The sequence below is a fragment of the Pinus tabuliformis genome, chromosome 4_2, assembly GCF_031772625.1.
Source record: "Pinus tabuliformis cultivar Carrire ecotype Pingquan chromosome 4_2, CPIR1, whole genome shotgun sequence".
Classification (NCBI taxonomy): domain Eukaryota; kingdom Viridiplantae; phylum Streptophyta; class Pinopsida; order Pinales; family Pinaceae; genus Pinus; species Pinus tabuliformis.
Genome location: NC_142304.1, coordinates 358,660,054 through 358,676,738, shown reverse-complemented (window position 1 = coordinate 358,676,738; position 16,685 = coordinate 358,660,054). Strand labels below are relative to the sequence as shown.

Genomic DNA, 16,685 nt, shown 5'->3' with positions numbered 1-16,685 from the left:
TCATGCTTAATGAGCATCTTCACCAAGTTGAAGATTGTGTACATGCACAACTTAAATAGCAAGTACAACCAAATCTATAGAAGCATGATGTTAGCCATATCATAATCACGGAAGCATTTCATCTTTATTCATATTAAATACCAAAACTTACAAACAATACCCTTCAACATCTTGTTAGGGACATTACACACCTTAGACTACATCATAATAACTTTCATTCCATCTAGGGTTTCAATGTTTTCTTCCAAAGGTATGATATACCTTCAAACATATAGAAAACCCTAGAAACAATTCACACAAACATATATCTACAAAACATCTAACAACATTTCAAAATACATATGTTAGACTTCTCACTAGGGATTCATACAAATCCTAGATTTTATACAAACAAATTAATCAAAGTCAATCACAACTAGTCATTACCCTGGCTAGCTTCCACTAGGGTTAGTTCCAACCCCTATATTTTCAATTGACCATCAAACAATCACTAACATGACTAGCTACCACTAGGGTTAGTTCGCAAACCCTAGATTTATGAGCAATCAACAATCTCTTCACAAATCTCAAATTATCATATAGTCATCATATATCAGAGATTTCTACTTTGACTAAGGTTTAATTTCAAAACCTTAGAATTCCATTTTCACAATCTCAACAATCATTAAATACATAGATCTCAAATTGTTACATTTCACACTAGATAATGTCACTACAAGGATTTAACTGAAAAAACCCTAGATTTTCATTTCCAACAATCACTTAATATATTTTCATATTGTTATATGACACACACTATACAATTTGAATTCACTAGGGTCTAGCTACAACACCCTAGATTTCGAGATACCATCATCCTAGAATCTCAAACAAGGACTTCCATAAAATCCTAAGACTCATGACCATCAATGACTATGTCAGCACACATATTTAGGAATTCATAACCATACATAAGCATATCATATGTCCATAAATACATTTGACCTAGACCAACCAAGGACTTCAACCAAAAGTGTGTGTGTGTGTGTATATATATATATATATATATATATATATATATATATATATATACGCCTAGATTTTATCATCATGAAAAATAAATTTCATATCATGTGTTAGTCAAACCCAACTCTCAAAAATATCAAATAAGAGTTAGACAATCATTTTGATTATACTAGGGTTTGATCAATCAAAACACACATACCAAGTAAATCATTTCTAAGACAATATAAGGGTCTTGCTCACACATTCCACCAAACCTTAATAAGCTAGGGTTCCAATGTAGAACACACATTCCACCAAACACTAATGTGCTAGGGTTCCAACGTAGAACACATCAAACCCTATATTAACAAAACTTCAAAGGTCCCGAGATTTTAGACCTTATCACTCAACCCTAACAAGTTAGGATTTCTTGATCATACCAAAATCCCAAACATGACATCATCAATAAAACCTCAACTATCATTTCACAATATCCCTAAGTAGTTTAGGGTTTCAGACATTCATACTAGAAAACCCTTCGGTTAGGGTTTTCCAAAACCTATATAGGGTTCTCCATAGTCTATCAAGTATATGAATGGGGTGGGTAGATTTATCAAGAGATGAATCATCCAAACAAGAATCACTAAGATTCAATGCAGCTAGCCATAACAAAATTAGTAATGTCAAATGAATAATCCTTTCAATCAGTGTATTCAAAGCATACATTTGTTTCTTGACTAACTTTGTCTTGAGAGATCCTCCTTCTTTCAGATGTTTTCCCTAGTTAAGACAAGAGAGGGAGAGAGGTGATTAATATTTCATATAATCAAAACTAAATGAGTACATGAAACCAAAACTGAAAATACATGAGATACTTATCTTTGGGACTTCTTGGGTGCTCCCTCCAAAGTTTGAGGGAAACCTATAAAGTTAAAACAATACAAAAATATATTTTCTAGAATATGTTAAAACTTTATAAATTCTAAAACATATAAAACAAGATATGTAAAGCTAATGGACTTAGTAGTGTAAGTCTCTAATGTCGGGTTCTTCGGGCTTGACATTGTTTGAGTTTCCTTCTTCAGCAAAGTTGGCTTGATCTCTTCTTATCTTATTCTTTGGATTCTCGGGACAGTCACTTTTGTAGTGACCCTTCTTATGACATTGCTAGCACTCTATCTTTGACATGTCAAATTTCTTCCTCAGCCCCTTCAATCTCTTCAGCATGATCGAGGTTAGCTATGAATGGGACAATATTGTCTTGTATCCCTTCTACCATCAGATCCATAGCCACCAATTCTAAATCCCTGAATTTCGTTTTGTCGACACCATTGGCTTCTTATTTAGGCTTCTTTACATTTCCTTTTACTAAGTTCAACACCTTGTTCTTCTCCAGGATTAGGTCAATCCTCTTCTTCCAGGATCTGAAGTTAGATGCTCCTTCAAGTTTGTTCTCACCATTGATTGAGTTAAACATCCTCCTTGAATATAACAGACTCCTTCCCTGAGATAATACCTATGAATAGATCAAGTGCTTGAGACTACCTTTTTCTTCCTTCTTCACCAAAGCTCTGATACCATGTTGGAAAATCAGAAAGGCAATAAAGATTTTCTTGATCTTGACAATTACTTGTCATGTTTCTTATTATTACGATTCTTTATATCTTCTTTCTTTAGTTCATCAAGCAATTACCAAAAGTAGCAACACATAAAAAAATGAACACGAGATGTAGGCACAGGCCAGGGTGAAACCCCCCTCGAGTGGAAAACCCAGTCAATGTAATTCTTCCTTTCAATAGTATCCTTTGAGACTCTTCACCCTAGACCAATACTAGACCTTCCCTCCAAACCAAGTCAGCCTCCAGAAGATTGACCTCTTCCCAGCGACTTCGACTATGCAACAACTTGCAGCAGTTAACAGCTTTCAGCAACAATCCAACTTGGATGACTTCGATCTCCCAATCCAGAGCACAAAAAAGAGAGAGACCAACACCAAAATTTCGATTTTCCTTCACTCCTTCGACTCACGCAAAGTCGCATTCACTTCAGCTTCCCGGTAATAAACTTTCTCAACTACCCACTTCGCACTTCTACCGAGCAAAACGATTTTTGCACTTCTGCCCAGCAGAGAGAATTCAAACTTGACGAGAAGTGATGCTCCAAATGAATTTGGGGTCCTTCCTTTTATAGGCTTCTTTTGGGGTGGAATAGGGTCTTAGGCCAACTTGATCTTCCCTTAGGCCAACATGGTGTGGAGGTTCCATAATTCATTTTTGACTCAATACTTAACATTTTTGCATGATTCAAAAGCCCAAGAAGGGTGTCTTTAAATGTACAATAATTCTATAGACTCAGAATAAATCTTAGAAGTCGTCAATGGGGACTTTGACATAAAACATGGTGACCCAAGCATGAAACCCATGCTTTAATAGGTCACAATAATAATAATAATAATTCTTTTCTTTATTATTTTGACAAGTACATTACATGATGACTTATTTACATTATTAAAGACCGAACATAGTTACTTTTTCCAATATGCTGGAAAATCAGAAAGGCAGTAAAGATTTTCTTGATCTTGATAATTACTTGTGATGTTTCTTATTATTACGATTCTTTATATTTTCTTTCTTTAGTTCATCAAGCAATTACCAAAAGTAGCAGCACATAAAACAATGAACACAAAATGTAGGCACATGCCAGGGAAAAATGCCCCTCGAGGGGAAACCCAGTCAAAGTAATTCTTCCTTTCAATAGTATCCTTTGAGACACTGCACCCTAGAGCAAGACTAGACCTTCCCTCCACACCAAGTGATCCTCCTGAATATTGACCTCATCCCGGCAACTTTGACTATGCAGGGACTTGCAATAGTTAACAGCTTCCAGCAGCAGTCCAACTTGGAAGACTTCAATCTCCCAATTCAGAGCACAAAACAAAGAGAGACCACCACCAAAATCTCGATTTTCCTTCACTCCTTAGGCTTACCCAAACTCGCGTTCACTTCAGCTTCCTGACAACATACTTTCCTAGCTACCCACTTCGCACTTCTGCACAGCAACGAGATTTTCGCACTTCTACCTAGTTGAGAGAATTCAAAAGTGTTGAGAAGTGGTGCTCCAAATGAATTCGATGTCCTTCCTTTTATAGGCTTCTTGTGGGGTCAAATAGGTCTTAGGCCAACTTGATCTTCCCTTAGGCCAACATGGTGTGAAGGTTCCACAATTCATATTTGACTCAATACTTAAACCTTTTACATGATTCAAAAGCCCAAGAAGGGTCTCTTTAAATGTACAATAATTCTATAGGCTCAGAATAAATCCTAGAAGTCATCAATGGGGACTTTGACCTAAAACATGGTGACCTAAGCATGAAACCCATGCTTTAATAAGTCACAATAGTAATAGTAATAATTCTTTCATTTATTCTTTTGACAAGTACATTACATGATGACTCAAGTACATTATCGAAGACCGAGCATAGTTACTTTTTCCAACATTTGTTACACTTCTTGATGAACTTCTTCAATGTAGAACACGGGTGGGACTACTTCCTAATCGATTCCAAACACCAAAACTCCAGAGATCTTCATGATGCGCTTAGTTATCCTTAGCTTTGATACCATTTTGAGAATTTGATAGGGCAATGAATATGTTAATTCTCTTCAACTTGATAATTGTGTGTGTTACCTTTTTTCTTATTAGCTTTGTTTCTTATTATTATAGTGTGAGAAACATCAAAAAACTATCAAAACAATAAGAATAGTGACACAGTATATAGGTTGCAAACCAAGGCTAAAACCCCTCCTCTTGAGGGGAAAAGCCTTAAATCTCTTCTCTTCTTATAGATCCTTCAATTGACGAATACCAAGACCTTATGACTCAGACCAATACCCTCCAAGATCAAGATCAACCACTTGAGATGATGTGCAAACCTTGTACTAGCCAAACCCAGTTAAATCTCTTCCAATTGCACCAACTCGACCTCCTACTACAAGAACTTTGACCTCCTACTGCAGATCCGAAATTTCGACTACCTGGCAACTGTTGCCGCCACACTTGGAAACTTCGATCTTCTTCCTAGAGCCTTCTTCTTCCCTTCGCTTGCCTTTCCTTGTGACTTAGGGCTTGAGAGATACCCTTAGTGACCTTCGCTTGCCTTCTTTCCTCCCTTCCTTCCAAGATCGAACTAGATGTAACCCTTGCGCAGAAATCTTAGTTTCGTCTAGCACGTGAGAGAGAGAACTAGCCCAAACATTTCATCTTTCTTCAACCTCTTCTTCGTCCTTCTTCTTCGACCTCTTCTTGCCCTCTTCTTCACATAGAATGAGAGATGAGTGAGTGCTTCTTTGGAGGATGAGTTCCTCTCTTTATATAGGCCTCTTCAAGGGGTAGATGTGGCTCTTCAATTAGGTCGACTTGACAGCTTCTAGGCCAACTTGATCTTGGAGGGTATTTCGACACTTTAAAGACAAAAATATTTTTTCTTTACAAGATAAAATGTGCCCATTGAAGTCTTCAATATATGACAATGACTCTTACACCTAGGATAAACCCTAGAAGCACTCAATGGGTGCTTGACCTATAAAATAAAAGAACTTGAGCATGAAACCCATGCTCCAATAAAAATAATTTCTTTTCATTTTATAATTTTACAATAATACATTTCATACTTGTGAAGACCGAACTTAGTTACACATTTTTCAACAAATCCCAAACTAGTGAGCTAAATGTCGATCCTAGTGTACAAAGCACGAGGTGCTTGTTTGAGACCATACAACGCTCGCTTGAGTCTACACACATGAGACTCTTGATCAAATGTCTCAAAACCTTCTGGTTGCTCTATGTACACCTCCTCCTCAATAACCCCATTGAAAAATGTTGTTTCTACATCAATCTGGTGGATCTTCCACGCCATCTAGTTACAAATTTTTCAACAAATCCCAAACCAATGAGATAAATGTCGATCCTAGTGTACCAAGCACGAGGTGCTTGTTTGAGACCGTACAACGCTCGCTTGAGTCTGCACACATGAGACTCCTAATCAAATATCTCAAAACCTTCTGGTTTCTCTGTGTACACCTCCTCCTCAATAACCCCATTGAAAAATGTTGTTTCTACATCAATCTAGTGGATCTTCCACCCCATCTGCATAGTCAGTGCAAAAATTGATCTAATGGATGAATACCTTACTATAAGAGAAAAGGTTTCCTCATAGTCAATTCCCTCAACTTGAGAGAATCCTTTGGCCACAAATCTAGCCTTATACTTCTCTATGCTTTCATCTACTACATGCTTAACCTTGAAGATCCATCTCAAACCCACAATTGATTTATCTTTCGGTCTTGGAACCACTTCCCAAACACTATTCTTTATAATGGATTCATATTCTTCCACCATTGCATCAACCCAAACAAGTTTCTCTACTACTTCCTTGAAAGAGGATGGCTCAGTCTCTACAAGCTCGATCATTAGAGCCATGTAGCCAGTGTACCTCTCAAGTGACCTCCTTTTCCTGCGCAAATTTGAAGGAGCTCCCACATTCTCCCTTGCATCTTGCACAAGTCTATCAGCTTCCTTGGTTCTTTTTCTCCCTTCTCTAGATGGTTATGCTTGAGTGGCTAACTCCACTCTCTGCTCCTTTATTTGTGATTGTTCCACAACTTCCTTGAGGCTCCTCCTTTGGAGCTAAAAGCTCCTCTTCTAGTGGGATCTGAAGCTCCCTCTCAAGAGAGCACCGCATCGCTTTCTCCTCATCAAACTTTACATCCCTTCACACAACTGTCATTCTAAGGGAAGGTAAGTACATGGTAATTGTGTGGAGTTTCAGTGTAGCCCACAAAAACTCCCAACTTTGTTGTCGGCTCAAGCTTCTTCCTCAAATATTTGGAGACATGGCAGTAAACAAAGGCTCCAAAAATCCTGAAGTGAGACACATCTGGCTTTCTCCCTGAGAAAGCCTCCTCTAGTGTAATCATACCAAGAATCCAATGAGGACTCAAGTTCTGACATTCGACTGTTGTGTTGCATGCCTCAGCCCATAAATGCAGTGGTAGGCTTTGGTCATGTAGCATAGCTCTCGCAGCTCCAACAATGCTTGGGCTATTTCTCTCAGCTACCCCATTTTGTTGTGGGTTGTGGGGTGTTGTCAGCTCTCTTCAAATGCCTTCTTTCACACAAAACTCCTTGAAGTCATTCGAAATATACTCACTTCATTGTCGCTCCTGAGAGCTTTCACCTTCTTGTCGGTCTCTTTCTCAACTAGTGCCTTGAATTCTACAAACTTTGAGAATGTCTCATCCTTCTTTCGCATGAAGAAGATCCAACACTTCCTTGAGAAATCATCAATAAAAATAAAAAAATATTTGTCTGGTAGTGGAGGCTATCAAGAAAGGTCCACAAACATCAAAGTGGACTATTTCCAAGACTTCATGTGCTTTGTTGTCTCCATCATGGAATGTGGATTTTACATACTTCCCCAAGGTACTACCTTTTCAGACATCCACTCTTTCTCTACCTTACTACTTAATGTAGCACAATCTTCCACATCCAACTTGTACAGGTTCTTCACACGAACCCCGATTTGCTTCACTTGTCCAGTGGTTGTGTCTCAGGAATGCTTTCCCTTTACTGAAGATCGCATCATAACCACAGTCTTACAAAACTGCTACAGAGATTAGATTCTTCTTTAGGCCTAGATCAAACATGACATCTTTGAGGTGAAGAGGAGATCCTGACTCCCTCTGAAAGGTTATTGTCCCAATCCCGGTAGCATTGTACCTTCCATCATCCCCAAAAAAATATGCATCTAGAGATCCTTCTCCTCTAGGTCACTAAAAAACTCTTTACACCCTGTCATGTGGAACAAGTCACTTGAATCCAAGTACCACACACTCCCCATCACCGTGTTGGCCATGCATGCAATAAGGGTTAATTTTAGCTCAAAGTGTGAAGCCAATGCCTCACCTGCTACTCCTCTTGAGTTCTTCTTACCATACTTTTTGTGTGGACACTTTGTAGCATAGTGCTCAAATTCATGACAATTGAAGCATTTTGTTTTGGAAAAATCTTTTTTCTTGCCCCCTTGGCTGAATTCCGGTTTGGTTTGAGATTTCTTCCATTTTCCCTTTTTTCCCTTTCCAACCAATGCAAAGTTTTCTCCATCCTCACCCTTGGATGAAGTTCTGTCTTTGGTATTATGCATGATCTCTTCTTGTACCAAATCGAACCATAAGTGTTCCCAATTCGGTGATTTCTCACTCTCATTCACTAAGTCCTAGTACCTATGCCAACTTTTGGGAAGACCCAGAAGAGCTAGGCTCACCAAGTCATCTTCTACAACATTGACACCAACCCCTCCAAGCTCATCACAAACTTGTGTAAATCTGCTGAGATACAGCAGAATAGTGTCATTCTTCTACATCTTGATATTTCAAAGTTTGTCTTTGAGGGCCAGTTTCCTATTGTCACTGTTATTTTGAACAATTATGTCAGTGCCTTCCACATTGTGAAAGGAGTTTATTTCTCGTGGAGATTTGAGCCAATATGGGCTTGCACTCCCTCCAAGATTATTCTTCTTGCCTTGGCTACATCTTTCTTCCATTGGGCTAGGTTCTATGCATCAGGTACCTTAGGTTTTGCAATATTTGTCTTGACATATTCTAGCAATCCATTGTCATCAAGCACCGCCTCCATGTGATCCTTCCATGCAATGAAATTTGAGTTGCCTTCCAAGGCATACTTTAATCTCAACCCGTTGAAGGTCATTTTCCCAACTTTGAAGAGATCCTACTACACTGAAGCTGCAAATTCAAACCTCTTGAGAAACAACTTCGAAATTCATGCTCTAATGTGAATCATGCTCTGGTACCATGTAGAAATATGGTGTAGAATTGCAACTGCTCAAGAAATTTTAATCTAAATCAAGAGACACAATTCTACTCTACTGATTTGTGGAATTCAAGTCATAATTTAGAACAACAATCTCAGACATGCAATAAGAAATAACACATGCACAATGTTTTTTTCTAAGGGAACCCAACTGGGAAGAAAACCCTCAAGCCTCTTTGCATTAATCAAATGAATAAAGATGTCTTACAATCGCTTGCCCGCACTTAACACAACTTGCAAGTGAATAACTTATCTCTTCTCAATGAGAAGCTCTGACCCAAAATTAGTCAATTTTTTCCTCAACTTGAGCCCCTATTTCCTTGCGCGCTGAGAAATTAGGCCCCTATTATTTAGGAATTTTCCTCCAATTGATTACACAATTCCCAAAGTTGATCATCTAACTGCATGCAACACTTGTATACTCAAGGCTAGTCTACAACTGATGTTGCACCGCCTTAGGATCTCCACCACAGCTGGGGAACTCAAATTCTCTGCATGCACTAGCTATTTAGGTTGACTGATCCGTTAACTGGATGATCACTGAGTTAGATTGTTGTCCCACTGAACGACAGACCTTCCACTAGTTCCTCAAACTATTAGAACTAGTTTAACTGAACTCAACTGGATATAACTGAACTGGATTACTAAAATTTAGCAATCACACATGCTTAACTGAACTTCAAGCCCTCTAACTCAAATTTACTGAGCTAATTGAGTGACAATATCCATGTCACACAAGTTAACAGCATCCAAGTAGTCTGTTGATTTGGAAATTCAATTTTTCTCAATTTGACCAAGACAAAGTCAAATTAAGACTTTCTTGTTGCACTTCTCAACATTTTGTAAGACATGCTTTGGACAAGTCATTAAGAAGGTCCAAGTCGTCAACATATCTCTACCGAAGAACTCTAGGAGTGTTCGAGGAAACACTAATACGATTAAGTTAAGGATCAACGTAATAATGTGAATGAAAGTACCATTGAAACATGTTGGGAATCATCCATGACAAGCTATGGAAACGATCCTAGAAAACCATGAGTAGAAACCTCATCAAACAACCTAAGCCAACCACTCTATAACCGTCTTCCATGGCTTTTATTTCCCATCGATTTGGCCAAAATTCCAGCTTTTTCATAATGTGTGTGATTCAATAAATGGAAAGAAGTCTAGCTCCAACTCCTAAAACATGGACTTCTCCAAACTTGTCAGTTTCAAAGATGACATCACTAGATCCCAAACCTAGTAAGGCTTAGTTATCATCAATTATCACTATCTATCCATTATGATGTTGATGATTGGAGAGAAAGTGTCAATGCTTAGTCATATGCTTGGTACTTCTACAGTCAGTGATCCACTCCTATGAAGAGGAGGACCAATATGTAAAGTGCATAGCTAGGGGTGCATTATAAAATGAGTCCATGAAATTCAATAACATAAAGAAGAAGTCTTTATAAAGTCTTTAGAGGTTCATGTTCATAAGACCAAGGGAAGGAGAGGTACAAATTTCTTTTGAGGAAGACAAAATCTAGTGTGCCAACTCTTATTATGTAAAAAAAAAGGAAGAAAGCATTAGCCTTGAAGGAAGGTTTAACCTAGGAAACCTTAAAAAGAGATTATCAATTTTAAACCCTAGAAAAAGAGATGATTCAAAACCCTTACTCCACACTAAGTAAAAATCTTTAGGTTAGTCACTGAATTGAGTAAACGAAATTCCCACCAGTTTTGATACCATGTTGAAAGTCACAAGAAATAGCATGAAATTTAATAGAAACAACACAAACCAAAATTTCAACATAAAGAAAAAAACAAACCAACACTGCAGTAGCACAACTCTTGAAGAGAAATCAAAGAATAGGAGTGTAAACCTAGAGAGAAAGTGAACCCAACAAGAAATGCACTAGAAAGAAATAAATCCAAGAACAAGAAAGTGCAACACCTGATAGGAACTCTTAGGCAAATCAATGTATTAAGCATGAAAAAGAATCACATGATGATAAATTACAAATGAGAGTTGTGTTTTATATACTTAAGAGTAGTGTGAGAGTTGTTTTATAAACTTAAGAGTAGTGTGCTTTCCCTGAGAGGAGTTATGAAACTGTGTACCAGGTCAGTTTCAGCCCAACTTTAAAATATAATAATAAATACAATGTAAGGTCAACGGTTGCTGAAAGTAAAATTTACACCATTTTCAACATCCTTACATAAAGACTTGTAAAGTGCAGGGATAAAAAGAATACAAGAAAATAAACCAAATATCATTCACTAGAAACCAAATTCTATATTTTTTTAATCATTATTGACATATAACTTAGTCATTAGTTTGCTTTCATTGTTGATATGGTTCTCATTTTCCCATTGTCTTTCTTTGGTTGCAGTCTTAGTGCTCTTAACTTCCGATTTTGTTTTTATTTGGTATACTATTGCATTATATCACTACTATAATGTTTTGAGCTTGTCATATCTCCTGATGCCTTCTTTCAGAGCTTATGTTAAGTGCATGTTATCACTGGTGAAGTCTGAGAGATCAGGGCACAGTGAAATAACTACTAATGGAACTAATAAGCATCACCTACACCGGTAAAATGAAAATATGGCTGGAAACGATAAACATCTCAGATAATCACATTAAAAATAACTGCTGCAGTTCCTAATGTAACTCTCAAAACAACAATTACCATGATCTCCCTTGACACTTGTTTTATTTCTAACGGAATACTCAGACTCCCCAAAAAGAATTGTTAAAGCAGTTAAAGAGATAACTCTGTTGGCTTCAACACGATAAATCATTTGCTAGGACCCAATCTTCTTCTAGCTTTTTCCTTTGAAGCTTATTGCCACACAAATACTAAAATTGCCATCTTTCGTATGAAATTTGAGTTCCTTTCCAGGGATATGTGTTCATCTAGCATAGGTGCTAACTAAAATTATCTTCGAACCTGATTCTATATGATCAGATCCTACCATACTCATTCCACATTTCGAGTGGAAGGTATATTATAGAGCTCCAAATGTCACTTCTGCCATATTTGGGACCCAGAGTATTAACAGCACCTCCTGAGATACGGAGGAGACATATTTTGTTTTTTATACTAAAATATTTGCCTTCAATAGGAGCAAATTGCTAGTTCCAAAAGAGATTAAACACATGTTAAGCATCCAACATTCGAATTCAAAGAATAATAATCTTTACTTTCAGTCAAGAAGCAAGCTTACTTTTATTTATATTATTACATACAATAAATATTTCTTGAGGCATGGCCTTAACAAGGAGCCAGTAAATGGCTTTTGCTAAAGGGCATGGTGAGCATTGTGCTCCAAATTCCAGACAGACAATGCATGATGCAAAATAAAGCCAGAAGGAAAATATCCTCAAAAGGAAAAACCATCTGAAAATGTAAAAGAATGGCATGAACCACATCTTTCAGAAAAGAATGATGGCATTTTTTATGCCGTTTAATCTAAAGAACATCACTCTTGCGAACAATCTTGTGAAAAGAGTGATAACCTGATAGAGAGAAGGCTAGGTGAATAGGAGATGTGTTAAGGTATTTCTCTGGAACAGCACAGGTGATCTTATTAGCGTGTCTTTCAGAAATCTTAAGCAGAGTCACCTGACAGGAGCAACCTGTAAGCTCTTCTCCCTCAACTCCACCACTGGTACATACACGAGAAGCTCCTCACTGAGAAGGTTGGCGATTCCTTCTTGATTCTTATCATTGGAAAAATCAGTACCTCTTTTAGGACAGACTGTTTCTAAAATCTTTCTCAGATTTTCAAGTTTCAACTCAATATTACCCAATTTTTCCATCTCTGTTAAGTATGAATTGCCAGCATCATCTGGCTCTTTGATTTGTGGATTGGGTTTGCTACTTTCTACTTCAATTCTTCTGGTATGTGAGGAAATAACGGGAGCTGATTCTTTTAAACGGTTCATCTTTTTCTTCTTCAAAGACATATAACGAGCATTTTTGAACCACATATGCACCTGCAAAAGATAAACAAGATTACAAATACAAATGTAATTAATGAAGCAATAACAATAATCCATTTCAAGGCAACACGTTTATATCTGGCTACTACCATTACGAGCAAATAGAATTTCTTAGTCAGTAAACTTCAAGCACACTCCACAAATGCCAAACCATCAACTGACCTGCCGATAAGGTAGATCCAACTGCTTTGATAATGCCATTTTACAGGACATTGAAGGCAACTCATTCTCAGCAAAGACTTGGCGAAACCTCTATTACATAGATCCAAATAGTTATCAATGACCCCATATTAACCAGACAGATACCCAATCATCACTGAAGCTATGCCATGAGTTGAATATAAAATATTTGGTTGAAGTGCAGATGTTCTACAGCAATTTTTGAAGAGAAGAATCCTGTGACACACAACGGAAGAAAGCAAAAAAAATCTTATTCTAAAATTAAAAAGAGAGGAAAGTTAGATTAGTACCTCAACTGCATGGGCAGGCAGTCTGCACATAGTTCTTTTTCTCTCACTTCTGGAAGAGATAGATAAGGGTGCTTTGATGTTTTTTCTCCTATGCTTCCTTTTTGTATTTCTAGATTTATATTCTGCTCTAACAGAAGATAAAAGACATGTTGATTCAGCTTTCTTCTCTTTTGGTATTTTTTTCTTTGGCCCCATATCACCTTCTCCCATGAGATTAGTTTCATTGCAGTTCTCATTTCTAGGCATTTCCTGCAGCCAAAGAAACATGCAAGCATTGGCATCCAAAATTGACTGAAGAAAATCATGAGGCAGTTTAAGTATATAGAAAATAAACAAGTTTATCTTTTTTTAATTTTGCGTCATACTCTTTGATCATCCATGTAGTATGAGCATCAAAAAGCTTGTGGAAGGTGGTTTTGCGGCTATTCTTGTTTGCATATAGCATTTATTGTGATTCACCATTAATTACCCATCCCTCACATGCTTCAGCTTTTCACTACATTTAGTAGCTGTCCAGTAAATTTGGCCTGTCCTGCTAGGAGGGAGGAGCCCTAAGTATGGATCAAACCAGGGTAATGTTTTCAAAGTATCTGCCACTGAGGAGCATGGCACCACTGAAAATAGAAAGGAATTTTGTACTCAAAGCGTATCATAAGGTAATACCTCCGATTCTGTCAGACCTGCCTGTTACAATTTCTATTTTTGAATACAAAGGATCTTGTTCTGAGATTTCACAGCATGAATTTCTTGGATATTCCATAGGAAGAATGCCATCTGAAAACATGATTGCAGCTTGGGTGAGGGATCTTCGGGATTGCATTGGATGGTATGTTAAGGGTATTCATAACCTGAGAAAAGGTTTTTTCTCATTCACTTTTAGGGATACCAAAGTCTGCCTGGCACTTTTGGAGAGGTACCACTGGACTCGAGAAATGCTTTGCTAGTGTTTTCCCACCGGTTGGAAGATTTCTGTGTTGAAAAGTCAGCAAAGCTCCACTACCCTTCTCTGGGAAGAGTTGCCGTTCCTGTCCAGCTCTGGTGTTTCTCAGAATGCTGTGCAACCTTTAGGTAAATTTGACTGCTATGAATCTGACAGGCTTCTTACTCCACAGCCAATCATAAGATCTGCATCCAATTCAATCTCACAAAGAATCTTATACAATTCATTGACATTCAAGTTGGCAAGAAAGTCATTCACCAACTAATATGCTACACTAACATTCCTAATCCATGTTTCCATTGCCAAAGTCCTGATCATCAGATCAAGGACTGCCCATTTATGGCTAAAAGTTCGCCAGCCTTGTTGAACCACAGGCCTTTGAGGAAAGTCAGGCCCAGTTAACTTCTGAGACCAACCAGGACGGTCAGAATGTTGGAAAATGATAAAGAGGAAGAACTTCCCAATGAGTATATGGCTCCTCAACATCAGATTTCGGTTGCCAGTCAGCCCAAGTATGGGTTGGTCAAACCAAAAAGCCAGCTGTAAGCATCAAAAGTAGTGTCCTATGGTGCAGCCTTGCGTTCTCAGTGTGTCTAGCCTCGTCTGTGTGTGAATAGGAGAGCAAGGTCTCTGTTAACTCTGTTATATCCTCAAGGTGGAGACCCAACTTGGGAAGTTGAAGCTCTGGCTAAGAAAGGTCAGGACTAACACATGCCAAGCCCTTAAATTGTATGTTGACTCTTCAGAAGATTAAGAACAAAATGACCAGTTGCAGATCATAATGGCTAAATCCATCGAGTAGGGTATACTTAATAAAATATATCTTCGTAACTCTTCCCATATACTTGGGCTTATCCATCATGGCTCCAACAATTCACATGATAGGGAGAGAAGTCAGAAGATTCTTATGGCAAAGGTGAAAAGCAAACAATTATAAATATCATTTAGTAAGCTAGGACTCAATAAGAGAATCCTATGACAAAGGAGGATTGACAATAGGAGATCTAGCAGTAATGAATCAAGCATTCGTAGACAAGATACTGTGGAGATATCTAGCAAGCAAATGGGAGTTTTGGAAAAAGGTCATAAGAAAAAAATCATAAGAAGATGAAGACTAAGAAACCTGGATGAGCCTATTCAAAACACAAAGGGATCACCCATCTACAAATTATGTAAAATGTCAAAACCTATTATACAAGCCCAAGTATCATGGGTCCCAGGAAATGGAAAACGTATGAAGATATAGGAGAATAGGATAATGTGTCGGTCCCCTTTAAATCAAGAATCATCATTAGCAAAAACAAATCATGGATCACAAAGAAAGGACTAAGAATGGTCTTTGATCTTTTCAAATGGGATCAAATTGAAAAGGGAAGTGGATTCGATGAAAATGTTTACAACCCCCAAATGCATTGAAGGCTCAACTCAAACGGCATTTTCTCATCCACGTGGAGCAACTCTCATCAATAAAGCAGTCAAGAACTTTATCAAATGGGAACTAAACAAAGACCTCTATACAGTGACCCAAGGATACTCTATCTAGGTAGCTACTCAAATACTGGAAGCAATGATCTGGAAGCAAGTTTGGAGAGAAAAATGTTTTACAAAAATAAGATTCTTGGGTTAGATTATGGTCCCACAAGATGCCCACTTTGTCGACAATTAAAAGAGATGAAAAAGCCTCTGTTTTTGGGATGTACATTCACTACCCAAGTTTAGCAAATTTCCTATGAAGTCTTGGTGAAAGAAATTCCAATGCCTCAATATTGAATATAAATGATCTTGACTTCAAAAACCTCTTACCTTGGAAGCCTAGGGTGTTGAGAAATGTAACTAGTATTGGTCTTCATAATTGTATTTGGGTCATGATGTGTATTTGCCAAAAGAAAGAAAAAGAAAAATTTATTATAAAAGAAAATTATTTATAAGCATGGGTTTCATGCTCTATTTATTTTATTTCTAGGTCAAAAGCACCCATTATGTGCTTCTAGGGTTTTTGTCATGAGTCATTGTCCATGTCATTATGATCTAGACCCTCCTTTGTCTCATTGTGTCAAAGAAATAATTTTTTTTATGTAATTGGTCATGTAAACCCTCCTCCATCAAGTCGGCCTCATAAAGGAGATACAAACACTATATATAGAGGGGCACTTTGACCTGTGGCATCAATTGTTAGAAAATCAAAAAGGTAGAAAGATTTTCTTCTACTTGATAATTACTTGTGATGTTCTTGCCTTCTTATTAGGTTTTCTTTATATCTTCTTTTAGTTCATCAAGCAATTACCAAAGAAAAAGCACATAAAACAATGGACACCAGATATAGGTACTATGCCAGGGCAAAACCCCCCTTGAGGGGAAAATCCAGTCAAAATTCTCTTCCTTTCAATAGTATTCTTTGAGAGTCTTCACCCTA

General features: G+C 37.6%; 1 protein-coding gene across 1 annotated transcript in view; it reads right to left on the bottom strand.

The window, feature by feature from the left end:
* Nucleotides 1–12,377: 12,377 nt before the first annotated feature.
* Nucleotides 12,378–16,685, bottom strand: part of LOC149169414 (uncharacterized) — a 173,377-nt gene continuing 169,069 nt past the window's right edge. The window contains exons 5-7 of the mRNA XM_089425186.1: nt 13,333–13,581; nt 13,025–13,114; nt 12,378–12,856 (exon numbers count right to left, since the gene is read on the bottom strand). Of these exons, the coding sequence (XP_089281312.1) occupies nt 12,479–12,856; nt 13,025–13,114; nt 13,333–13,581 (717 nt within the window). The 3' untranslated portion in view covers nt 12,378–12,478. The remainder of the gene's footprint in view (nt 12,857–13,024; nt 13,115–13,332; nt 13,582–16,685) is intronic.